Source organism: Rhinoraja longicauda, chromosome 13 (genome assembly GCF_053455715.1).
Source record: "Rhinoraja longicauda isolate Sanriku21f chromosome 13, sRhiLon1.1, whole genome shotgun sequence".
NCBI classification, from domain to species: domain Eukaryota; kingdom Metazoa; phylum Chordata; class Chondrichthyes; order Rajiformes; family Arhynchobatidae; genus Rhinoraja; species Rhinoraja longicauda.
Genome location: NC_135965.1, coordinates 24,449,121 through 24,476,440, shown reverse-complemented (window position 1 = coordinate 24,476,440; position 27,320 = coordinate 24,449,121). Strand labels below are relative to the sequence as shown.

At 44.5% G+C, this 27,320-nt stretch overlaps 1 protein-coding gene across 3 annotated transcripts in view; it reads right to left on the bottom strand.

The window, feature by feature from the left end:
* Positions 1 to 145: 145 nt before the first annotated feature.
* The window catches only part of cep63 (centrosomal protein 63), a 53,089-nt gene continuing 25,914 nt past the window's right edge, over positions 146 to 27,320 (bottom strand). For 2 of the 3 annotated variants that reach the window (XM_078409923.1, XM_078409924.1), the window contains exons 6-12: positions 26,803 to 26,948; positions 23,884 to 23,978; positions 20,138 to 20,223; positions 16,700 to 16,897; positions 8,958 to 9,160; positions 5,172 to 5,505; positions 146 to 2,214 (exon numbers count right to left, since the gene is read on the bottom strand). In XM_078409923.1, the coding sequence (XP_078266049.1) occupies positions 2,065 to 2,214; positions 5,172 to 5,505; positions 8,958 to 9,160; positions 16,700 to 16,897; positions 20,138 to 20,223; positions 23,884 to 23,978; positions 26,803 to 26,948 (1,212 nt within the window). In that variant the 3' untranslated portion in view covers positions 146 to 2,064. The remainder of the gene's footprint in view (positions 2,215 to 5,171; positions 5,506 to 8,957; positions 9,161 to 16,699; positions 16,898 to 20,137; positions 20,224 to 23,883; positions 23,979 to 26,802; positions 26,949 to 27,320) is intronic. The other variant, XM_078409925.1, reaches the window with a different exon arrangement.

Below are 27,320 nucleotides of genomic sequence, written 5' to 3'. Positions count from 1 at the left end.
CTGTTTCCACGCTATGTCTAAAACTAAAGACTAAACTACAGTGTGGAAGGACTTTCACCAGAGGGACCGCCACAGTTCAGGAGCACAGATCACCACCAAAACCACAAGGCAATTAAGGAATTAATTATAAATGCTGGCATTTGAAAAATTCATTTATATCAAACAAATACAAAAACGATCATAAGTCTGGTTTTTCAAGGCAGCTGCTCATCATCATCAAGGCTAGTTAAGAGATTTGTAATTGAGCAGATGCAGATCTCCCACGACTGATCCAAGGTTAAGATTCCTGTCAGGAGAAAATACCTGTCAACACGTCTGTGCAATGGTCAGCAAATACAATATAATGAGATCAGCAAAATTAAAATGTTGTCATTTTATACAGTTGCAGTAATACAGCATGGAAATGGGCCATTTATCCCACCACATCCACACAGATCATTAAACACTCTTTGCACTAATCCTACATTAATCCCCATTTTTCTTCTCTCTCATTCCCATCGACTGGCAACTCCCTCCTGTCTTCCAATTCACCTTCCACCCACAAGGACAATTTACAGCGGCCAATTCACTTTGTCATACAGGAGGTAACAAGGTTACCAGGAGGAAAACCAAATGGTCACAGTGAAAATACCCTAACTCTACAAAGACATTAAAAAAAAATAGAATCAGAGTTGACACTCTAGAAATGTAGACAATCCCCCCCCACCATCCCCCAAAGATGCTTCTCACTTGCCGAGTTCCTCCTGCAGTTTGAAGTGGTGGAAGAACTCAGCAGGTCAGGCCACATCTGTGGAGGGAAATACAGGGACGTTGTTTGGGTCGAGACCCTTCTTTAACCGTGTCCGTTTCTAGCACTCCAGCACTTTGTTTTGCTTGATCCCAGCATCTGCACTCTCTTAAGCAAAAAAGGCAAAGTGCTGGAGTAACTCAGCGGGTCAGTCAGCATCTCTGGAGAACCCCGATAGGTGAAGTTTCGGGTCGGGACTGTTCTTCAGACTACATCGTGCTCAAAGTTCCAGCATCTGCAGTTCCTTGTGTCTGAAGTCTTTTGTGACTTCACAAAGACAGCACCCAAGGTCAAGATAGAATATGGGGTTGTGGAGCTGTGAGATAGCAGTGCTGGTCAGTGCTCCACTCTACCTCACTTGGCATGGTGAGAATTTTAAAACTAATCAAATATCAGTCAAACATCAGATGAACGTTACATTATTGTAAAAGTGCTGTTCCTTACCAAACAAGCAGGAAAATGTTTCTTCAATTCTATATAAGGTTTATTGATAAATCTTATGTAAATAAATAAAAACACATTTGCATTAGTTTCTAGTCAAATCCAACTGCATCGATACTTTTGGTGTACAATACTGATTCTGCAAAAATATTTAACATGACTGAGTGGGACCTGAGACAGGCAATAGATACAACGATCTAAAGGCAATATAAAGTACAGACCACTGTTTCCTTCCTTTACTGGCAGCAAAGAACGGTATCAGAAGGACCTGGAGATCTATTCTGTTAACCAATCTTCATTCAATTCACAACAATGTAGCAAATAAATTGCGCCATGATTTTATATATAAAACATTCTGCAAATATCCCTTGTAGTTTGGGTTTTCTGGTTACATAACACCAACCAGATATCATCATCCTATGCTCAGTGTTGTCTGTGGTCATCCAATACTTCCACAATTATGGCTTGCAGCTTTGACAGATCAAAGGCTTACCCCTCGGTCTCGCACAATTCCCTGTAAATGGATACATTTAGGCATGGATTTAGGAAACTGCATAGGGGGTTTGAAGCACATCTGCAAATGTACACTTGCACCCGAAAGCTAGTCTCACCTTTCTGGTATAATTTTGGGAAGCGAAAACAAAAAGCAATCATTATGAAACCAGGACATGGACAATGATGGCAAATTTAAACTCTAATATACGAGGTTTAGTGCAAGGAAACAAATGGGACAATCAAGTAGGCACGGCAATCTACACAATAGCTCCAAGTTACCCATTATCACATCAAGCAATTTCCGTTATATGTAGCCCGTAAGTTGTCCTTTGGTCAGGAGATCACACAAATTTGTCAACAGTTCTTTCACTTTCTAATTTGAGCTCTTCGATATGCATGTCCAGTTGTTTTAAGAGGTGTTGTGACCTTTTATCCTCCTCTTCAAGAAACTTGGCTGCTATCGATGTATTGGGAGATTCAATGGCTGGGCTCTGAAATAAGAGCAAAAGAGGTTTCACTAAGGTAGGCAAATCAGAGGGAATGTGAATTGATTTATATCACGTGTACACAACCACTAATTGAAGCCCTTAACAGTGGAAGACGTTTACATCAAAATGTGTTCTTCTCCTGCAAAACCAAATGCCCCAATGGAGATGCACCTTTCTACTTCTGGAATGATGGGACAAGATGGTTCAAGGAGAACTACCAGTTTACAGAAATTTAGTCTTCGAAAGTTATTCAAGTAAAGCATGCATTAGGAAATTTTAACTGCAGGAGTCATAAATGTATTCAAACACTGTACGTGGACAGATTATGCAATTGTAATCTAAGGGTTAAACAGACTGTCTCAGCAAAAATGGAGCTGTCAGCTACCAGCAATATACATGCTTTTCAGCTAAATCATTAGCACTGCCTGTCAATCAAAAGCAGACTGGCTTAGAAAAACAATGAAATATTTGGGGAAAAGTTTGGACTAATTTAGAGCCAGTAAATCACAAGGCGACCTGCAAGGTCATTTAGATTAACTGTTACTTTCTCAGAGACATTGGCTCCTGATAGAATAAATAACTCTTGTTTTTGACACTCAGGAGGATAGCTAGTTTTAAAACATAGTCAACTTTTGTTCCTTGACCAAGCTTTTGGAGCGGCACCTGGGCACACTGGTTCTTCTGATGAAGGCTCTTGACCCCGAAAGTCACCCATTCCTTCTCTCCAGAGATGCTGCCTGACCCGCTGAGTTACTCCAGCATTTTATGTCTATCTCTGGTTCTTCCAAAAATCTCAAATCCAAGCTTTTAAACAGAAGGTACAGCTTTCAGGCTGAAGGACATGTGAGACTCAGTATTTATTTGCTATTTATATTGTAGTGTACTTGTGTTTTTATTGTTGCTTTAACTGAAGTTGTATTGCTATACTATTGCTATTTTCTCATTGCTTGGTTATTGCTTTAATATATTTGTACTTTAAATTTTATATTGTCTGAGTGTTTTTCCTCCATCATTGATCTGATTCCTTGAAACCTGTTAGTATTCCATTACAGTGATTCAGAAACATGAGGCAGAACTGAAGGGAAATTTGTATGTTATGTAAAGGTAAGGTTTGATGCCGGGGCTTTTCTTTCCAAGAGGTCTGTGACAGCAGGTATTAGTTGTTGGATCACATAACCCACTGCAAAGCTTCAGAGGGAAGCCGAACAAATTTCCAGACTCAACCACAGTAAATATTGAGGTATAACTCACAGCAGTGTTATCATCTGAAATGAACATCTTTTACAATGACCTGTAAGGCAAATGCAATGTTAGCATTCATTTCGAGAGGACTAGAATATACAAGTAATGCTGGGGCTGTTTAAGACACTGGTCAGTGCCTTATTTGGAACATAGTGAGCAGCTTTAGGCCCATATCTGAAGAAGGATGTGTTGGCGTTGGAGAAGGCCCACAGGAGGTTTACGGAATGATCCCAGGGATAATTGTTTTAACGTATACAGGCCCTGGACCTGTATTCGTTGAAGTTTAGAAAGATATGGGGGGATCTCATTGAAACCTACTGAGTAATAAAAGGCTTAGAGTAATAAAGTAGCTGTGGAGAGGATGTTTCCAGTAGTGGGAGAGTCGAGGTCCAGAGTGCACTGCCACAGAATAAAATGACATACCTTTAGAATGGAGATAAGGAGCACAGAACAGTGTTTGTGCTGCACATGATGGCAAGTTAAACTCATCTCATCTGTCTGTACATGATCCATATCCCTCTATTCACTGCATTTCCATGAGCCTATCTAAAAGCCTTTTAAATGCCATTATCATGCTGGCTCACACTATGGTTCCACAGCCCTGCACTGCCTGCAACTACCTTTTCCCAAAACCCAGCACTGCCCTGGCAGACCCATTGTTTCTGCCTGCTCCTGCCCCACAAAACCTATCTCCAAATACCTTAATTCCATTCTATCCCTCCATATCCAGTCCCTTCTGCCCTACATCCATTTCACCTCACAATCCCTTCAACTTTTCAATAACCTCCATTCCCTCTATCCCACACCAGGAAAGTCTCAAGACCCTCCGGTCCTTCCATGAACAGACCCCCAATCAATTTTCCTCTAATTTCTCTTCTACCTGTCAGAACTTGTCCTCACCCTGAACAACTCTCTCTCTCACTTTAGAAACATAGAAACATAGAAACTTTCTCCAAGTTAAAGGTGTAGCTATGGTGTAGCTATGAGCACTTGCACGGGCCCCAACTATGTCTGCCATTTATATACCGTATACTTTGACAGCCTTCTTCATGGTCTGAAACCCCAGCAATCTTGGTGTCACCTGAAAACTTACTAAAGTCGTTAAGCTTTGTACATTTCTATGATTCGACGGCCCTTGTCAGCACTGATATAACAGATATAGCACGTTATATTAAATCCAGAAACCAAGTTAATCGCACTAACAGTCGAATAACTAAGATGTTGTTGACCTCCGATCAAGCAATTAAAATATGACCCATTCTACATCTTGATCCAGTTGATGTGAAATGCAAGGTATTTCATTCAGGACAGGATTAATGCAACCTAGGAAAACTTAATATTATTTTTTAATTAAGATCTGATAAACCCAGTTACTATAGAATTATTTCGACTGTAATAGGCCATGCAGTATCAAGCCAGTGAGGGAATTTGCTTGAGCAACTCATGTTCTTTCTTTGTGACCCTTTGTGTATGGAAATGTTTTTATTAAACCTGCTTCCAGGCAAAGCATTCCAGATCATTATTTTTGGGGAGCACATTTTCCACAACTCCACTTGCTTTTTCTGACAATGTTTATCATCTAGCCAACAGAATTAGGTTTCAGTCAAAGCTCATAATTAAATTAACAGGTGTACACAATTCCTGAATATGGAAATTTACTTTTATCACTCTGAATCAAAATGTTTTATACTGAGAAAAGTACAACTAAATCAGCTTACCAGAGGCAGAAGTTGATCATTATGAAGTGAACGGAGAGACTGCACCGATGCACTGTCAGAAAAATCTGCTTCATTCTTCTCTGCAGACAAGGTGATGTAAGAGGTGATAGCTTGAAGAGATTCAGACGGTGAATCCCTTTGCTGAGCGTCACTATAGTCACTCTCCCCAGCCTGGCCTGAGCAGTCTGTTAAGTTGCTAGAGTCGGACTTGGACAGTGGATGCGCACTCTGTCTTGGCCTCTTGACCTCTTGGGAATTCGCAGTCATCTCCGCGAGTCGGTTCTGAAGATCCTGCAACTCCTCCTTATGTTTAAGCTGGAGCTCTCCCACTCGCCTGCAAAAGTTAACAAGAATTTACAGGCTTGAATTCATACAGGGAAGGGTTTATGTGCTGAGAATTGAAAAGCATAAATTGTTCCATGGGCACTGTAGGAGTCAGTCAACAATTCCATATCTTCTTTTCCGGAGAAAATTGGTCAGGTTATTAAATAAAAAATGATATCTGTCATCCTGTCCCATGTTTTAGATTTTTTTTTTAGATTTAGAGATACAGCGCGGAAACAGGCCCTTCGGCCCACCGAGTCCGCGCCGTCCAGCGATCCCCGCACATTAACACTATCCTACACACACTAGGGACAATTTTTACATTTACCCAGTTAATTAACCTACATACCTGTACGTCTTTGGAGTGTGGGAGGAAACCGAAGATCTCGGAGAAAACCCACGCAGGTCACGGGGAGAACGTACAAACTCCGTACAGACGGCACCCGTAGTCAGGATCGAACCTGAGTCTCCGGCGCTGCATTCGCTGTAAGGCAGCAACTCTACCGCTGCGCCACTGTGCCGCCCACTGTGCCGCCCACGATTCATCTGCCTCAGGAAGTCACTTGGTTGTATCAAACAATGGTACTTCACAGCATTCGGAATATATTGCCATGAACAAAACACCAGTGCAATCGGTGCTAAAAAGGTTGTTACAGTATTATGTATAGAGAATTACCAGGAACCTGGTTGAGGGCTTCACCTTCCACTACTCCTGCAGCAGTGTAATGGTTAAAGTGGTCTCCTAATGTATGGTTGGGTATGGGTGAGGCACCAAAACACTGTGCACATCTCCAGGAGGATTGGTGCTGGACAAGTGCAGCTGCTGATGCTGTAATTTGAGGTTTGAATGCGGGCTGGCCGGAGCAACAAGTGCAGCCATTGTTGGGGACTGCCACTGCCTGCTCCACATTTGGCAAACTAGCTGGATTCTATAGTGTCTCACACCACCTCTCTGTTTATGACACAGGTGCTGTCTCTCGTTTTCTCTTTGTTTAGCTGAACAGCTCTCCTTAGCCCAGGGATTTAGTTAAGTTTAGGGATACAACATGGAAACAGGTCCTTCAGCCCACTGAGTCTGCGCCAACCAGCAATCACCCTTACACACCAGGGACTATTTTCAAATGCCAATTAATCTACAAATCTGCACTTCTTTGGAATGTGGAGGAAACTGGAGCACGTGCAAACTCCGTACATACAGCACCCATAGTCAGGATCAAACCTCGGTCTCTGGCGCTGTAAGGCAGCAACTCTATCACTGTGCCACACCCTACGACCCCTCTGCGACCACAGGCTAAATGTCATCACTGGATTCTGCCTCCATTAGGTCTCATGGTACCAGGTCAAAGGTGGACAAGGAAACATCCTCCTGATTTCCACCTAGCTTCCTTCAGCAGCCGATGAATCAGTGCTCTTCAATGTTGAGCAACACTTGGAAGTAGAACTGAATGTAGCAGCATAAGGGATGCACTTACTTTACATACTGAACTTCTTCTGCACTGAACTACCTGGGGCAGGTATACCTGCCGACATCGATCATGGCGGTGAGCACTACAAAACCCCTGTGGAGACTAATTCCCACCTTCACACTGAGGATACCCTCCATTGTATTGTGTGGCACTACAAACTTGCTAAATGAGACACTGGAATTTAGAAGGATGAGAGGAGATCTTATCGAAACGTATAAGATTATTAAGGGGTTGGACACGTTAGAGGCAGGAAACATGTTCCCAATGTTGGGGGAGTCCAGAACAAGGGGCCACAGTTTAAGAATAAGGGGTAGGCCATTTAGAACTGAGATGAGGAAAAACTTTTTCAGTCAGAGTTGTGAATCTGTGGAATTCCCTGCCTCACAAGGCAGTGGAGGCCAATTCTCAGAATGCATTCAAGAGAGAGCTAGATAGAGCTCTTAAGGCCAATTCTCCGAATGCATTCAAGAGAGAGCTAGATGGAGCTCTCAAGGATAGCGGAGTCAGGGGGTATGGGGAGAAGGCAGGAACGGGGTACTGATTGAGAATGATCAGCCATGATCACATTGAATGGCGGTGCTGGCTCGAAGGGCCGAATGGCCTCCTCCTGCACCTATTGTCTAATAGAGCTGCTTTCATTTAAGAAAGAATGCAAGGAAAATCCTGAGTCTTATATCAGTAGTAAGTTATTGGAGGTAATTCTAGGTGTCAGGATCTACCTGCACTTGGAAAGGCAAGGATAAATTAGATAGTCAACATGACTTTGTGCGGGATTGAGGTAGAACTGTCTTTCATACTGGAGGTTTGTCATAAGTGATGTCTCACAGGGATTGGTGCTGGCTCCACTGCTTTTTGTATTTTTACTAACAATTTGAACGTGAATATAGCTGGCATAGTTAGTAAGTTTGCAAATGACACTGACATTGGTGGTATAGTGGACAGCAATGAAGGTTATCTATGCTTACTATGGGATCTTGATCAACTAGGCCAACGGGCCGAAAACGGCAGAATAGGTTTAATTAAAAGCGAGGTAATTGCTAAAGATGATGCAAATATCTCTGCAAGAGATTCTGCAATTTCCTCCCTAGCTTCCCACAAGGTTTAAGGGGGCACTTGGTCCTTGGGATTTATCTACCTTTAAAACTGCCAATCATAACTCATCTGCCTCGATTGCTTAGCTTCCATGATCCTCTCCCCAGTAAAAAACGATGAGAAATATTCATTTAATATCTCCCCACCTCTTGTGGCTCCACAGAAACACAGCCATGCTGATATTTAAGGAGATCTCTTCTTCCCCTAGCCACCCTTTTGCTTTTGGTATACCCCTAGAATCTCTAGGTTTCTTTTACCTTCCCTGTTGATCTATTTTGCCCACCTGGTTGACTTCTTCAGTGTACTCCTGCACTTCTTCTAATCGCAGAAAGATTTGCTTGATCATGACTGCCTAAATCTGATGTATACCTCCTTTCTCCTGAGCAGAGCCTCAACATCTCTCATGAACCAGGGCTCTTAAACTTGCCTGCCTTGTCCTTCAGAGCAACCAGAACATGCTGCCCTATACTCCCGTTATCAGACAATTCTTGTGCTATTTAGTGCACATGCAGTTTTGTGTTGCAACTCGAACCAGGTTGGCATTACTTTCCTTGATGTGCCTGATAACATTTCTGGCATGCTCTGCTATACTCGTCACAGAGTTCCCTGGCTTGGCAGAAAGGGCAAAGGTCTGAGGATATGCTGGGAATCGAGGCTGCAGTGGAACAAAATGCTGCTGCTCATATGCATTACCTTATAATTGTCTAGTCTTGAATCCCTCTCATTTTGTACAGTGACAATGCCATACAACATAACGCAGAATACCCTCACTGTAAACGTGTACAACTGCCTTTATATTATCTGTACAGGAGCATCTGTGGCATGCAATGATGCTATCAAAGAGATTCCCTCAGCTGCGGGCTTCGTCGATCAGTAGGCGGTAGTTTCACCAGCAATTCCGTACCTGTCCTCCACATCTCTGATATCTGTCAGCTTGTTCTGTATCTGAAGTAGAAGCAGCTCGTATCTATCCTGCGCCACTTTCACTGACATCTCCAGTTTGTTTCTCACGTCAGCAAGTTCTTGCTGGAGCCATTGGTTTTCCTGCTCCAATTGCGTCAAAGATGAAAAGTAGCCATCCTGAAGGTCCACCAGCGAACAATTCTGCTGAAAAAAGTGATGTTAGTCAGTGCCTCCAGAAGTGATGAGGGAAGAGGTAAAGTAATATACTTTTCATTCAGTTCAAGTGTTAGCGTCGTGGTCTGGACTTTTTTAGCCACACCTTTGCTCCGCTCAATCCTTTCCTCATCCAACACTTACACAAGGGCAGATGAATTTGTGGCTGAGGAGTTAGTGCAGGGGACAGGGAACCTAGTTTTAACCCTCCTTGAGTAGCACTAGCAAACCACCCTACACGGATATTGGTGTCCCTCCAGTTTGGGTGCAATGCTCCTCTTGTGCAATTCACCTCTGCCCCAGAAGAGATCCCAATGGTCCAAAAATCTTTTAGATTTGGTGTTGCTGATACTTGCTGTTGCTTTTAGATAGGCACATGGAAGTGCAGAGAATAGAGGGATATGGATCATGTACAGGCACATGATATCTGTTTAATTTGGCATCATGTTCAGCACAAACAATGTAGGTAAAGGACCTGTTCCTGTGCTATACTGTTCTAGAACTTCAGGAAGGGAAAAGGAGGAATCCATGAACTTGTCTTCATCAACAGAACAGCATTGGAAAGAGTCAACTGTTTCATGTTTTCCTGGGTATGCATATCTCTGAACGTCTATCTTGGGGGCAGCACAATGAAGGAATCAAAAAGAATAGTCATCAACACCTCTACTTTTATAGAAGATTGAGGAGATTTGGTATATCAACAAATATTTGATCTGAATAGTAAATTACAATAGGGGACAAGGGATACTGACTGGTTGCATTAGGTAACTCAAATGCCCAGGAATGAAGGAGGCTGCACAATGGGATAGACATTGCCCGTTCCATCACGGGTACTGATCTTTCTACCATCAAAGCATCTACAGGGGGCACTGCCTCAAAAAGGCATTTAATATCATCAAATACCCTCGGCTCCCCTGGCCATGCTCTCATCTCGCTACAACCATAGGGAAGAAGGTACAGAAGCCAGAAAACCATGGTCCAGGTTCAAAACAGCTTCTATCAAGCAATTATCAGGCTCTTGAACACTGCATAACACTAACTATAACTATACCTCAGCAACAATGACTTTGTTTTAGTTGGACAACAGACCCGTCGTTTTGCACTTTTCTGGTCCGATTACCTAGTATCAATGATTTCTAATTTATTGTATTATTGATTATTATTTATTTATTTGTGTGTTACCAAGTTAGTGTTCCAGTAAATTTGCAGCAAGTTAAGAATTTCATTGTCATATGACAATTAAACAATCTTGACCTTATTTTGTTCATCTTTAGACTTTAGAGATACAGCGCGGAAAAAGGCCCTTCAACCCACCAAGTCCGCGCCAACAACCGATCACCCCGTATACTAACACTATCCTACACACTTGTGACAATTTACCATTTTACCGAACCCAATTAACCTACAAACCTGAACGTCTTTGGAATGTGGGAGGAAACCAGAGCACCCGGAGAAAACCACGTGGTCAGATGGAATGTTCAAACTCGATACAGATGGCACTCGTAGTCAGGATTGAACCGAGTCTCTGCACAGTAAGGCAGTAACTCTACCACTGTGCAACCCTAAATCTGCTAATCCGTTAATAAAATCTGTTCATAAAGATTGGAGTGCAGAAGGTGTGCCACTTTAGTTCATGCAGCAATAGTACAGCCACAGAAGGAAATGCTTGCTTCCCTTGTGAGGTCTTAAGCCACCTATCAATCCTCCCAAACAGGAGGCGCAAGAAATTGCAGATGCAGGAATCTGTTACTAAAAGAGGAAAACAGCTGGAGAAACTCAACCGTTTTGTCTAAACGAAGGGTCTCGATCCGAAACATTAACTGTTTATTTCCCTGCATCTACCTGACCTGCTGAGTTCCACTAGCTGCTTTATTTTTATTGTCATCTTTGTACCTGGGGGTGGTTTCTTTCTTTCCCCTTTCTTTTCAACCCCCCCCACCCTGAAACCTAGCTAAACTCGCACCTGTTTCGCCCCCTTCTCTTCCACTTGTACTGTTTACAATGAATGCACAATTTTCAACTTCTCTATACCTGAGCTTAACAATTCGCAACTCTTTATCCTCTCTATACCTGTCTCCTCATCTCCGGCCTCTGTCCAGCAGAAGGACTGCAGAAACTTAAGCGGCATCTCAATATCTTGCTCTTAAGGGAAGAGGCGGCCCCATCTCCTGCTCCCTATGTTTTACATCCCAAATAAGAGTCTGAATACATGATACCCATGTGCAAACCCCCCCGGCCAGGCTTGTGCCCTACCTTCGTACAAAGTGGATCTCACTAATGACGGAATCTCTGGAAACTCAAAGAAAATTGGTAACGTTTTTAATATGGTTCACCCAAAAGCCTTACCTACTGAAGAAGGATGATGGAAAATTAGGCCAATCGAGTAAAGGCAACTTTACGGTTGCGTTAGCAGAGGCAGTACTAAGTTTAGGGTATTGGTTAGATTGCAAGGCTTAGCTAGCTGGAGCAACTATCAAAAGTGTAAGATAGAGAATTCACACCAAAACACTTGGCAATATTTTATGGCATCCATTTGTAGAAGAAATGGAGAAATTGGCTGTTCGGCAAAGCAAAACAATTCCCAGCTCTTTGGCAGATAAAACTAACTCTTGCGGAGATATACAAGAATCAAATACTACAAGGAAATATTGTGAATGTGAAAAATCTGCATAAAATCATTTAAAAAAAAGCTGGTTACCAAGCTCATGGAACTGGGTCTCTGCACATCCCTCTGCAAATGGATCCTCGACTTCCACATCCACATACCACAGTCTGTTCGAATTAACAGAAATACTTCTTCCTCATTAACAATCAGTGCAGGAACACCTCAAGGCTGTGTGTTCAGCCCCCTGCTCTCCTCACTCTATACTCATGACTGTGTAGCCGGACACAGTGCGAACTCCATCTTCAATTTCACTGACGACACCACCGTTGTTGGATGAATTACAGATGGTGATGAGTCAGAGTATAGAAGTGAGATTGACCGATTGACCAAATGGTGCCAGCACAACAACCTGGCTCTCAATATCAGTAAAACCAATGAACTGATTGTGGACTTTGGAAGAGGAAGGATGAGGACCCACAATCCTATTTATATCAATGGGACGATGGTGGAGAGAGTCAAAAACTTTAAATTCCTGGGCGTGCATATTTCCGAAGATCTTTCCTGGACCCAGCACACTGATGCAATTATAAATAAAGCACATCAATGCCTCTACTTCCTGAGAAGATTATGGAGATTCGGTATCTCAGAGAGGATTCTCTTGAACCTCTACAGGTGTACCATAGAGAGCATATTGACTGGTTGCATCACGGCCTGGTTCGGCAACTTGAACGCCCAGGAGCGGAAAAGACTGCAAATGTTGTGAACACTCTCCAGTCCATCACCGGCTCTGACCTCCCGACCATCAAAGGGATTTTTCGGAGTCGCTGCCTCAAAAAGGCAGCCAGCAGCATCAGAGACCCACACCATCTTGGTCACACACTCATTTCACCCCTGTCATCGGGAAGAAGGTACAGGAGCCTGAAAACTATAACTTCCAGGTTCAGGAACAGCTTCTTCCCAAAAGCCATCAGGCTATTAAACACTACAACCTCAAATCGCTGAACTACAATAGACTATTATTATTATTGCACAACTATTGTTTGTTTTTTTAGTATATGTATATGTGTGCATATGTGTGTGTGTGTGTGTGTGTATACGTGTGTGTGTGTGTGTGTGTGTATACGTGTGTGTGTGTGTGTACTTATGAATATGTGTATATACACACACTGAACTTTTTTTTCTCTCTCGTTTATCATATTGTTTACAGTGTACTATGTTTACATATTCTGTCGTGGTGCAGCAAGTAAGAATTTCATTGTTCTATCGGGGACATATGACAATAAAACACTCTTGACTCTTAATCTATTCCTCAAGAGATCAAATCCTTTTGCCCAGATTATTGAGGGAAAGGACTAAATACCTGTTTGCCAAAATCACAGATCTGGCTGACTATTTTAGTCAACACACCCAGAATAACTGTGTTTACAACTATAACACCTCAAGACCATCAAAACATGCAAGAAGATGATCAAAAACACAAGAATATTGGAACAGGAGAGGCCACCAGGTCCCTCACGCCGGCCTCACAATATAATCACAACTGATATACACCTCTTCAAATCCTCCTCCGTGCCAGTTCGCCATTAACTCAACAACTTGGATAAAGTTTTAAACCGTGCTTTAAAGGGTTACAGGGAAGGAACTTGAGGGCATTAATAGCTGAAAGCATTCTGCTCAAATTCTAGTAATTTAAAATGGAAATCAGACACCGGAAAATGTTTAGCTTGGCACTAATCCCCACCTCCCAGTCAAACCTCTCAAAAGCTATTTTGAAGGCCGATGCCCACTTCTGCTCTTAATTTGTATGTTCTGTAAACAGATTTTCTTTATGCAGGTCCACCACCAATTTTACAGCAAGTGGTGGTCCAGCACCTCCTTTAATCCGGACAAAAATACAAGAGCACTCTTGAAATCCCCACCAGACGTCCCGATGAACATGTGGCGCCTAGTTTGGGTGAGGCAACCAATCTCTAACTCATCGGGATTTCCACGCCAATCGAAGGGTTGAATCTACCCCAAGGATGATACAATAAAAGGTTGGATAGCAGTAAAAGGATAAGTCCAAGTCAGCATGGATTTATGAAAGGGAAATTATGCTTGGCTAATCCTCTGGAAATTTTTGAGGATGTGACAAGTAAAATGGATGAAGGGGAGCCAGTGGATGTAGTGTATCTAGACTTACAGAAAGCCTTTGATAAGGTCCCGCACGGGAGATTGGTGACCAAAATTAGAGCACATGGTATTGGGGGTAGGGTGTTGACATGGATAGAAAATTGGTTGGCAGACAGGAAGCAAAGAGTAGGAGTAAACGGGTCCTTTTCAGAATGGCAGGCAGTGGCGAGTGGAGTGCCGCAAGGCTCAGTGTTGGGGTCGCAACTCTTTACCATATATATTAATGATTTGGAAGAGGGAATTAGAAGCAACACTAGCAAGTTTGCGGATGACACAAAGCTGGGTGGCAATGTAAACTGTGAAGAGGATGTTAGGAGGTTGCAGGGTCACCTGGACAGGTTGAGTGAGTGGGCAGATGCGTGGCAGATGCAGTTTAATGTAGATAAGTGTGAGGTTATTCACTTTGGAAGTAAGAATAGAAAGGCAGATTATTATCTGAATGGTGTCAAGTTAGGAGGAGGGGGAGTTCAACGAGATCTGGGTGTCCTAGTGCATCAGTCAATGAAAGGAAGCATGCAGGTACAGCAGGCAGTGAAGAAAGCCAATGGAATGTTGGCCTTCATAACAAGAGGAGTTGAGTATAGGAGCAAAGAGGTCCTTCTACAGTTGTACCGGGCCCTGGTGAGACCGCACCTGGAATACTGTGTGCAGTTTTGGTCTCCAAATTTGAGGAAGGATATTCTTGCTATGAAGGGCGTGCAGCGTAGGTTCACTAGGTTAATTCCTGGAATGGCGGGACTGTCGTATGTTGAAAGGCTGGAGCGATTGGGCATGTATACACTGGAATCTTATTGAAACATATAAGATAATTAGGGGATTGGACACATTAGAGGCAGGAAACATGTTCCCAATGTTGTGGGAGTCCAGAACAAGGGGCCACAGTTTAAGAATAAGCGGTAGGCTATTTAGAACGGAGATGAGGAAGAACTTTTTCAGTCAGAGTGGTGAAGGTGTGGAATTCTCTGCCTCAGAAGGCAGTGGAGGCCAGTTCGTTGGATGTTTTCAAGAGAGAGCTGGATAGAGCTCTTAAGGATAGCGGAGTGAGGGGGTATGGGGAGAAGGCAGGAACGGGGTACTGATTGAGAGTGATCAGCCATGATCGCATTGAATGGCGGTGCTGGCTCGAAGGGCTGAATGGCCTACTCCTGCACCTATTGTCTATTGTCTATTGTCTAATGTTGGCCTTCATAACAAGAGGATTTCAGTATAGGAGTAGAGGTTCTTCTGCAGTTGAATAGGGCCCTGGTAAGACCATATCTGGAGTATTGTGTACAGTTTTGGTCTCCTAATTTGAGGAAGGACATCCTTGTAATTGAGGCAGTGCAGCGTAGGTTCACGAGATTGATCCCTGGGATGGCGGGACTGACATATGAGGAAAGATTGAAAAGACTAGGCTTGTATTCACTGAGTTTAGAAGGATGAGAGGGGATCTTATAGAAACATATAAAATTATAAAAGGACTCGACAAGCTAGATGCAGGGAAAAATGTTCCCAATGTTGGGCGAGTCTAGAAACAGAGGCCACAGTCTTAGAATAAAAGGGAGGCCATTTAAAACTGAGGCGAGAAAAAACTTTTTCACCCAGAGAGTTGTGAATTTGTGGAATTCTCTGCGACAAAGGGCAGTGGAAGCCAAATCATTGGACGGATTTAAGAGAGAGTTAGATAGAGCTCTAGGGGCTAGTGGAATCAAGGGATATGGGGAGAAGGCAGGCACGGGGTATTGATTGGGGACAATCAGCCATGATCACAGTGAATGGCGGTGCTGGCTCGAAGGGCCGAATGGCCTCCTCCTGCACCTATTTTCTATGTTTCTATGTTTAAAAGCAAAATCTTATGTAAAGGTTAACGTAACACATTTTTCTCCAATCCCGACTGCCTTATTGCATCTTTCCAGATTATTGAAGGAAAGGATTAAATGCCTCTTTGCCAAAATCACAGTTCTGGCTGATACTTTAGTTAACACACCCAGAATAACTGTGTTTATAATTATAATCGCAACCGATCAACAGGTCAAATTTGCCAGCTGCGGCCAGGGCTCTGGAACTCTGGCAGATCCGTTCCCATAACCGACTTCCGCAGCTAACTTTGTAGGCCAGTATCTCAGCCCCCCACCAAGGCCGTGATCTCTGTTGGCCCGGCAAAACGGATAACACGGCAAGGCTCTGGAACCAAAGGTGCAGGAAAATCGGTGGGGACCTGTACATGAAATTTACCAACATCATACAACTCGTACATAGAAATAAATGAATAATAACAGAAAATACTGAAAACACTTTGCAAGTCATAGGTTCATAGAATTATGCAGTATAGAAGCTGGCCCTTTGGCCCAACTAGTCTAAGCCAACCACACTATGCCCATCTAAACTAGTTTCATTTGCTGGCGTTTGGCCCACATCCTTCCAAACCTTTTCTATACTTGTTCTTGCCCAAATGTCTTTTAAATTTCATCATTGTACCTGCCTCCACACTTCCTCCAGCAGCTCATTTCATATACCCACCATCTTATGTGTGGAAACATTGCCTCTCAGATCGCCTTGAAATCTGTTCCTCCACACCTTAATCATGTGTCGTCAAACTTTAGAGGCCCCTAGTCTGGGAAATACACTCTCTATCCTATCCACCTCCATGGAGTCTTCAGCAAGAACCATGATCTGTTGCTCCATACACAAATGCTGCCTGACTTGTTAAATGTTTCCAGCATTTTCTGCATGTGTAGTTTTTTTAACAAATAATTGATGTTAATTAAAAAAACCTTAATTTCTTTTGCCTTCCTGTCAGTTTTCTCCATTTCACTTCGAAGCTGATGCTCCATGTCGGAGGTGGCTGCACTCATTACTGCAATGGCGACATCACGTTGGTGTAGCTCGGTGGTCAGCTGCGAAATCTCCAGTTTCATTCCCTTCAACTCAGAGTGATGTTGCTGCTCAACCAGGTTCATCTGGTCTCTCAGCTGTGGCAGGAATAAACCACCGTGTCAATAGAATACCAACTTCGACTGCTGCATTGAAAGTAATTTCCTTTGTAATACAAAAACATTTCCAAGATGGAACCACTGGGGAGGAACCAATATCCCAGCAGGCAGGTTTGCTAGTCATGGAGTCGTACAGCACAAAAACAGGCCCTTTGGCCCAGCTTGCCCATAATGACCTTGGTACCCCATGTACACTAGTACCACCAGCTCATGCTTGGCGCACATCCTTAAACCTTTCCTATCCATGTACCTGCCCAAATGTATTTTAAATATTATTATAATTTCTGCCTCAACTGGTTAATCGGCTTCTGTAAAAACTGTAAATTGTCTCTCGTGTGTAGGATTGTGCTGATGTGATCAGGGGTGATCACTGGTCGGCACTGACTTGGTTAGCCAAAGGGCATGTTTCCTCTCTGTATTTGTAAAGTCTAAAGTAGTCTAAAGCTTATAATATTTTTAACAAACACAACTATTTTCACGTGCCTTCCTTTTCTGGTCAAACTATAGGCATATCAGCAGAACCCTTCACCAATTGCTGATCTACTGACTGTTCTCCCACTGGCTGCCCCCCTTGCTGAAGAGGACTTTGTATATTTTTCATTCAAAGGAACATGGGCTTTGCAGACTGAACCAGCATTTAATTGTCCATCCCAAATTGCCCTGGAAAATATCAACAAAGACCCACACCACCCTAGCCATACTCTCATCTTGCTGCTACCTTTGTGAAGAAGGTACAGGAGTCTGATAACCGTGACCTCCAAGTACACGAACAGCTTCTACCCAGCAACCATAAGATTCATGCACAACCCTAACCACAACCATACCTCAGCAATGATCTACAATTGGCTTTATTTTATGTTACCGTACCTACTTCAGTTTTGCACTATCAAGGTCTGGTTGTCCAATATTAACTTATTGTATTGTTGCGTATTGTATATTATTGTTGCGTTATTGCGTAATATGCTTGTAAAGCTGCAGCAAATAAGAATTTAATTGGAGAACGTAGAACAGTGCAGCCCTGGAACGGGCCCTTCGGCCCAGACGTTTTGTGCTGAACATGATGCCTAGCTGAACTGATCTCATCTGTTTTTATTCCCTGCATTTCCATGTGCCTATTTAAAAACCTCTTAAACGCCACTATCACATGTACCTCCACCACCATCCCTGGCAATGTGTTCCAGGTCCCCCACCACCCTGTGTAAACATCTTGTCTCTCACATCTCCATTAAACTTTCTCCCTATCACCTAATAATTACGCCTTCTAGTGTTGGACATTTCGACTCTGGTAAAAAGGTTCTTACTGTCCACCCTATGCCTCTCATCATTTCATATACTTCTATCAAGTCTCCCCTCAACCTCCGACATCCCAGAGAAAACAATCCAAGTCTATACAACCCCTTCTTAGTCCAGGCAGCATTCTGATAAACCTCCTCTGCACCCTCTCCAAAGCTTCCTCATTTTTCCTGTAAAGGGGCAACCAGAACTGTACGCATCACTCCAAATGACCTATAGAGCCGTATCATGACTTCCTGACTCTTATATTCAATGCCCCCAGCAATGAAGGCAGGCATGCCATATGCCTTCTTTACCACAGTATCTACTTGTGCTGCTACCTTTAGTGAGCTATGAACTTGGACTCCAACATCCTTCATGCTGTTAAGAGTCGCCATTAACTGTGTACTCTTTCCTCACATTCAACCACCCAAAGTGAAACACCTTGCACTTGCTAAGATTGAACTGTATCTACCATTTCTCAGCCCATTTCTACAGCTGATCGATACCCTGCTGTATCTTCTGCCTGTCTGCAATTCCTTTTGTCCACATTGTCTGCAACAATTTTAGTTGTGTCTCCTAACTTACTCACAAACCCATCTATATTTACATCTGGGTCATTAATATATATATCACAAACAGCGAAGTCCCAGCACAGATACCTGTGGAATTCCGCTTGTCAGACAGGATATCTACCTCGCACCACCACCCACTGTCTTCCATGAATAAGCCAGTTCCGAATCCATACGACCAAGTCATCGTGAATCCTGGACATCTTAAATCTTCTGGATTAGTCTACCATGAGTGACATTATCAAAAACCTTACTAAAATCCATGTATACAACATCCACCACCCTACCTTCATCAATTATCTCTGTCACCTCCTCAATAAACTCAATCAATTTAGTGAGACAGGGCGTGCCTCGTACAAAGCCATACCGGCTACCCCTAATTAGCCCATTCTCTTTCAAATGGCAATAAATCCTATCTCAAAAAATTATTTCCAATAGTTTCCCTACCACTGACCGCCTATAGTTCGCTGGATTCTCTCTATTTCCTAATAAAGGAACAACATTGGCCGCTCTCCAGTCCTCCGTGGCCTTGTCTGTGGCGACAGAAAAAAACAAAGATCCTCATCAAGGTCACTGCAATCTCCTCTCTTGCCTCCCTCAATATGGTGAATATGACCATTAAACACTCTTGACTATGCTCCTACAATACTTTTGCTTCATTTTTACAAATTCCTAAAGGCACAAGATTTCTTTTTTACATTTTCAATTTTACGTGTATTTTTTGCACTGCCTGCCGGTGGCCAAGGATTTGTGACTTAAGTTGAGCTGACTTTCCACAAGGACTACTACCGCCGTTAGTCTCCATTCTACTGTTAACTGTTCTATCGAGGAATCAGCAGGATTAGCAATTTGCAGAGTTAGGGCCAAACGAAGTGTGAAAACGATTCACCACTTTAGGTGAAATTTCATGGAACTGGTATATGAGTGGACATCTTACTATACTCGCCAGAGTAAAACCATTTTTACTGTGTGCAGGGTCACTGGGCTCGCACAGCTTGTCGACTGTCATGTGAACTCTTGAGAAGTTAACGGAGATAAAAAATGAAAAAAATGGGAAGGATGGGAAATCAAGAAGTTATCAGAGAAAAAAGTTACATTAATTTAGATCGAACCAAATAGAAAATCACGTTCCTACAACCCATTAAGTACTTTCAAAGCAGCATTGTGATAACATTACCAGAGGCTTAATTGTGAAATGACTCCAAGAACAAGATGAACCCATTTGGAACAGGTTATGCAATATATTTGAACAAAGTAAGAAACATGACTAAAGAAACAATATGGTGAATTAAAAAAACAAATATATATTTTTAACAAATAAATCAATTAACTCACTAATAGGTGAATGAAGACATGCACAGTGTACACTTTGTACCTTCTTAACATCTGATTTGCATTTACTGTGCTCCTCTTCTATCTGTTTCAGCTCCTCATGTTTTTTGAAAACTTCTTTTGCAGAATCTAAACTAATGAAAGGGTTTTTATTGCAAGATGGTTTTGAAACGACATCTACTTTGATAAAAGTAACCAAATTAATATTTCCTCAAAGCAACATCTTACACCACAAACTACCAATGTAATTATTTCAAACGCTATGGTTACAAGTGCATGCCTGCTTTAGATGTATGTTCACCTTCAGTGATCTGACCTCCCTGATTCCAATGGAAAGTCATGAATTCCACATCTAAAGATGTGGTATGAGAACAAAGGAGTATGTCACCTTTGATGGAGAATCTTGAGACCGTATTAAAGAAGGAATCAATTGAAAGGGTTTTAGAGTGTTATATGAGGAATTCACCATGGATATATATATATAAAGGTCATGGGGGAAGGACAAGAGGGTGGTACAGAATGCTGCTAGTCGAGCTGAAGCTATTTGTGCAGAATTGCACATTCTCCATGACCACAAGGGTTTTCCCTGGGTTCTCCAGTTTCCTCCCACATCCCAAAGCCATGCCGGTTAGTATATTAATTAATTGGCCACTGTAAATTGGTCCGTGCAGTGGGAAGGGTAGATTCTGAGAGTTGTTGGGAACGTGGGGAGAATGCAATGAAAAGTAATCAGGGAATGCTGAGCCGAATGGCCTCCTCTTACATCATATGGAAATATTGAAGAGATGATTTGATGATCAAGCCTTTGTTACATCTGGAAAATGTATGCTGGTCATAGCCATGGTACAAAAATCACATTCAGTTTGGCGAGACCTTTATTTATGAGCATGTAGGCTTTCTGGAAAGAAATGTGAAGAGAGCAGGTTCAGTCTGTTGCCTGAATTGGTGGTGCAACATAGGCGGGATGAGATCAAAGAACGATAAAGCTTGGTTTTCTAGTTCTTTTCACAATCTGGGCATCGTCAGCATTGCAAGGCCCCCAAAACCTTTGAAATGGTGGTGGTGAGCCACTGCCTTAACCTGCAATGTAAGAGTGCGGAAAGCAGTGGAGCAGTTAGGGATGTGGGCAATAGTCGTTGAGATGAAAGGTAGCAGGAATAACGAAAAGGGAGACGACAGTTGAATAGACGACAGTTGAATAGAGACAGATCAAGTGTGATGAACATTTAATGCTCTAGGAAGCTAATCCCACTCTGCTCCAGATACTGGAGAACATCCCAGTAGAACAGTTAGGCATCCCAAACAAGAGTGAAAAGACTGAAAGATAATAGTGTTGAGGGCAGGTCCCAGTCTGAAACAGTTTATCTCTCCACAAAGAGATTACACCACCTGGTGAGTGATTCTGTTTAACAAAGCTATTACATATTTTTTTGCATCAAATGTTAATTACAAAGTCAAGGATAAACTTCAATTCCTCATTCATGAATCATGCAACGATTATACTACAGATCATAACTTCCAGCCTCACTACGAAAGTCCGCGCACAAGTAACATGATTACCAGGGTTCCCTACAAACAGAAAGCAAAAGTATTGCATATAAATGATAATACTGTGGCGACTCCCAAGGGTCAGGCCCCTCCCACATCAAACCACATTCGGCACGGTGACGGACAGGTCTGGGGACGGCCCCCAGTTACGGGTATAAGTAGCAGGGGATTTTGGTGCGAGAGCAGTCTTCAGTCTCACTGAAGTGGAGAGTAGTGTGCTGCTAGAAATAAAAGCCTTTACGGAATTTGCCTGGCTCCTCGCCTTCATTCTGGGCCCATTCCGCGCACCCGCTACACTGGTGACTCTCCACGCTCCGTTACCATATGATGGAGCCGATCAAGAGGCTTGCCGGGCCGTCCAACGCACAGCCCGCCATGCCGCCCGCCTCACCAGCCGACCAGGCCCAGCTCAACGTGGCTGCGTTGAAATTGCCCTCCTTCTGGACCGCCCAGCCTCGCGTCTGGTTTCAACAAGCGGAGGCCCAATTCGAGCTGCGGGGCATTACCGTGGACGCCACCAGGTATTATTACGTGGTCGGCCCCCTGGACCAGGAAGCAGACGGCTGCGTCGTCTCTTACCTGCGCGCCCCCCCGGCCGACGACAAGTACCGTGGCCTTAAACAGCTCCTGCTCCATACCTACAGGCTTACCCACATGGAGCGCGTGGCCAGGATCCTCAGGATGGATGGCCGTGGCGACAGGCAGCCGTCAGCCCTACTGAACGAAATGCTCACGCTGCTGGAGGGGCACGCGCCGTGCATCCTGTTCGAATACACTTTCCTGCAGCAGCTGCCGGATGACATCCGCCCGCAGCTCGCCGAGGCCTCTTTCGTCAATCCCCGAGCACTCGGCAGGCACGCCGACACGCTATGGATGGCGCGACGGAGGGACGTGAATGCGCTGGCCGGTAGCCCCACAGCGCCCGAGTTCGTTCATGAGGGCAGGGGAGCCGTGGATGGAGTTACGGCCGCTCCCCAAAGGTCCGGGCGACCGCCCTTCGTGCCTGCCACGTGTTCGTCCTCCACACCCCTGCCCCAGCAGGTTCAGGGCACTCCCGGCAGGGGGCGCTGGTGCTTTTTCCACCAGCGCTGGGGCGCTGCAGCCCGTCAGTGCTGCCAGCACTGCACGTATCCGGGAAACGCCAGGGCCGGTCACCAGTAGTCGTTGCGACGACCGGCCTGATTCACCGCCTCTTCGCCTGGGATCGGTGATCCGGGAGCTGCTTCCTGGTCGACACCGGGGCGGAGCTGAGCGTCCTCCACCCTACAGCGTTGGACATCCACTCCGGTAGTTGGGGGCCACGCTCACCGCCACGAGCGGCAGCCCCATTCAGTCCTACGGGGTTCGCACAGTCCTGCTCATCTTCGGGGCCTGCCATCTCACCTGGCCCTATGCCATCGCGGACGTCTCGCAACCGTTGTTGGGTGCGGACCTCCTCCGGGCTCACTCCCTCCTTGTAGATGTCCAGCGGGAGCGCCTGATCCACTCCGCGACGCTCGAGCCCATCTCCCTGCGCTCGGTCGTACCGGCAGCGCCGCCTCGGCACCCAGTGTCGGCGGTCGACAATCAATACGCACAGGTGCTGGCAGACTTCCCCGGTATTCTGACTCACCAGTTCTGCACCACGAGTCCCAAGCACGGGGTGAGTCACAATATCCAAACCACCGCCCCCCCGCTCCATGCCCGTGCACGCTGACTCCCGCCCGACAGACTCCGCATCACCCGGGAGGAGTTTTGCACCATGGAGTCCCTGTTGATCGTCCGGCGTTCCGACAGCCCGTGGGCTTCCCCGCTCCACATGGTCCCCAAAGCGAGCGGCGGTTGGCGGCCATGTGGTGACTACCGGCGGCTTAACGACGTGACCGGTATCCCGTCCCCTATATCCAGGACTTCAATGCACACCTGGCAAGGGCCAAATTCTTCTCGAAGGTGGACCTGGTGCGGGGATATCATCAAATCCCCAAAACAATACAATTAAATATCTACAGGCTCTCGGAAAAGAGCCTGGAAAGGAAACTAATTTTTATATTGAAAAAGCAAACACACAAGATGAGCCAAATGACACCATTTTGTGCTACAGATTTTATGATTCAAGCACATATAAAATATTTCCACTCAAAACTGGAAAATGAGTAATAGCTTTGACTGTCAGCTTCGTGTTCTTGCCATGATAGTCCTCAAACCCGCTGGGTGCTTATCTCTGCTGAAGGACTGTAACTTCGACAATGAGATTCCGCTCACCTTGAAAGCTTCCATGGAGTGGAACTGCTTCCTGGAGCTCAGCTTGGCTGTTGGAAATATTGCTGTACTGTTGCTTCAAGCTTTCTGATGACCTGCTGGAAATCAGAGTACAACAGAATTGTTTTTGAAAAGGGGTCTGTTGAGAAATATATTTAATGCACTTCTGCAACTAATAAATTAACTGATGTAAGCAAGATTTGATCATGTGTATGAGGAAAGAAGCAAAGTCATAACATTTCTCATCAATACTGAAATACACACATGAACTGCCTTAGTAAGAATCTAGTATCGAAACTGAGCCTCTGCTCATCCCGATGCAATCGGATCCTCGACTTCCACATCGCCAGTGGTGTGCCTCAGGGTTCAGTGCTGGGCCCGTTGCTGTTAACTATATCAACTCGCTGTACCCAAAATGGCGGCGCTGCCCTGGCAGCTGCGGCTTACCTGCGGTCCGTTTGTCTTTGTGTTTTTGTTGTTTTTTTGGTCTTAATTGTAGATGTGATGTCGTGTTTTTGTGGTTGTGTACTATGTGTGTGCGTGGGGGGGAGGGGGCAACTGTAAAATTGTAAATTTGTCCCTTCCGAACGGAGACCTGACCTTTGTTTTCTGGGTCGGGTCTCCGTTCCTGCTGCGGCCTACCATCGGCCCAACTCCTGGAGCTGGCGGCCTCCAGGGCTCTGGTTCGCAGAGCCCGCGGGCCGGACTCACCATCAGCGGAGCCGACCGTCCTCGGAGGCTGCGGGAGCGGCTGCGACTCGCCTTAGGCTTGGGCCGCGTGGATGCCGACATCGGGAGCTCCGGTAGCGGCAGCGTGTTCGTCCGCCCCAGATCGCGGGGCTTGGGTCGGCCCGACGCGGACATTTCACCGTCCGGCGTGGCCTGAAATAGGCCGCGGGATATTTCTCTGCTCGGCGGGGGCTTCAATGTCGGGAGCCATGACCGCCCGACGTGCAGTGGCAGCGTGTTCGCCCGCCCCGGATCGCGGGGCTTGGGTCGGCCCGCTGCGGACCTTTCACCGTCCGGCGCGGCCTGGAACGTGGCAACGACACCAGCCTGACCGCGGGAGAAGACGGCAGGGGAAGCGAAAAGACATTCTGGCTTTCCATCACAGTGAGGAGGGGACTGGAGGAGACTCACTGTGAAGGATGTTTCTTTTTTTTGTGTTGGTTGGGGTTGTGTAATTTGCTTATTTTACTGCTTTTATTGTTGGACTGTGAGTGACTAAATTTCGTCCAAAAAAAACTGTTTTTTGGATGACAAATAAAGATATCCTGAATCCTGAATCCTGAACAATTTTCATGTGGTTGGTATTGGGGATATGAAGATGGTTCTCAAAATTTGCAACATGATCGTGATCGGTTGGACAACTGGGCTGAGGAACGTTTGATGGATTTTCTTACAGAGAAATGTGAGTAGTTGCATCTTGGGAGCACTAACATGGGCTCTGGGGAGTGTTGTAAAGCAGAGGGATCTGGTAATACAGGTACATAGTTTGTTGAAAGTCACAGGTAGATAGGATGGTCAAAAAGGCTATTGGCACATTGGCCTTCATCAGTCAAAGCATTCATTATAGAAGTTGGGAGGTCATGTTGCAGTTGTTTTAGACATTGGTGAGGCCACATTTTGAGTATTGTGTTCAGTTTTGGGCACCATTTTATAGGAAGGATATTGTCAAGGTTGAAAGGGTGCAGATTTATGAGGATGTTGCCAGGACTCGAGGGCTGAGTAATAGGGAGGTTGAGCAGGCAATGACTCTATTCCTTAGAGAGCAGGAGGATGAGGGGTGATCTTATGGAGAATTATGACATAACAGAATTATGATCGGGTAGACGCATAGGCTCTTGTCCGGAGTAGGAGAATCAAAAACCAGAGGATATAGGTTTAAGATGAGGGAAGATTTAATAGGAACCCGAGGGGTAACTTTTTCACACAAAAGGTGGAGGGTACATGGAACAAGCTGCCGCAGTAGGTCGTTGAGGCAGGTACAATGCGACGTTTAAGAGTCATTTGGACAGGTACATGGATAGGACAGATTTAGAGGGATATGGGCCAAACGCAGGCAGGTGGGACTATAGATGGGACATGTCAGCCGGTATGGGCAAGTTGGGCCGAAGGACCTGCTTCCACGCTGTAAGACTTTATGATCCTAAGATGTGATTAAGATACTAATTATACTCTAAATGTGGCCCCACCAATGTCTTGTACAACTGTAACACAACCTCACTATTTGTAAACTCAATACTCTGACTGATAAAGACTAATGTGCCGAAAGCATTCTTGACCACCCAATCTATCTGTGATGCCACTTTCAAGGAAATGATCCCTCTGCTCTAAAACACTCCCCAAACCATGCCATTCACTGTGTATGTCCTGCCCTGGTTGGACTTCCTACAATGCAACACCTTGCACTTCTCTGTATTAAACTCCATCAACCATTCCCCAGCCCACCTGCTCAACCAATCAAGATCCTGCTGCAATTTTTGTCAATCATCTTCACTATCTACAATACCACCCATTTTAGTGTCATCAGCAAACTTACTAATCATTATGGATGACAAACAGCAATGAGCACCGAACATTGAGGCATATCACCAGTCACAGACTTCCAACAACCTTCCACCATCACCCACTGCTTCTTTCCATAAAGCCAATGTTATATCTAGTCTGCTAGGTCTCCTTGAATCTCATGCGATCCAACCTTCTAGAGCAGCTTACCGTGCAGAACCTTGTCAAATGTCTTGCTAAAATCCATATATATCAATACGACTCAGCCCTCATCAAGCCTCACAGATCCAAGGATCCTGGCTTGATTCATGGTGGAGGATTAGCTTCTCTGCTATCCATATCTGCTCACACATTAGAATTCACATTGCTCAACTCACTTTAGTAGATACAGACAGCCTAACAACACTTGATTACCTGATCATTTTCTCTTGGGCCTGCAGCAATTCATTACACCTGGCCAGTTCCTTACACAGCCACTTCTGTTGGAGATCTTTACTCTGAATGATGTCTGCTTGATCTTGCAGTCTTTTGTTCAGTTCCTCATTTTCCTTGATTGATTTCTAATAAGGAATGAGAATGCAAAATCTATACAAGATCATGAGATCATAAGAAACAGGAGCTGGAGTAGGCCACCTGGTCTTCAATCATGCCCCACCATTCATTTAGACCATGGCTGATCTACCACCTCAGCACTAATTTGATTGCATCATCATATTTGTAGTGGCCAGCTTCTCGTCTATATCAATTAGCTCCCAAGCTGCCACTTGCATAGACCGGGTCAGCGATAAGCGTAATGACTCAAACAATAATAACAGAGATCCTCCTAGACATTTAATACTTAGTCTTCTTTATTTGAAGGTGCGATAAACATATTGTCATATCTCTTGTCATCGACTGGTTATTAATTGCTAGGTAAAATTCCATATCTTACC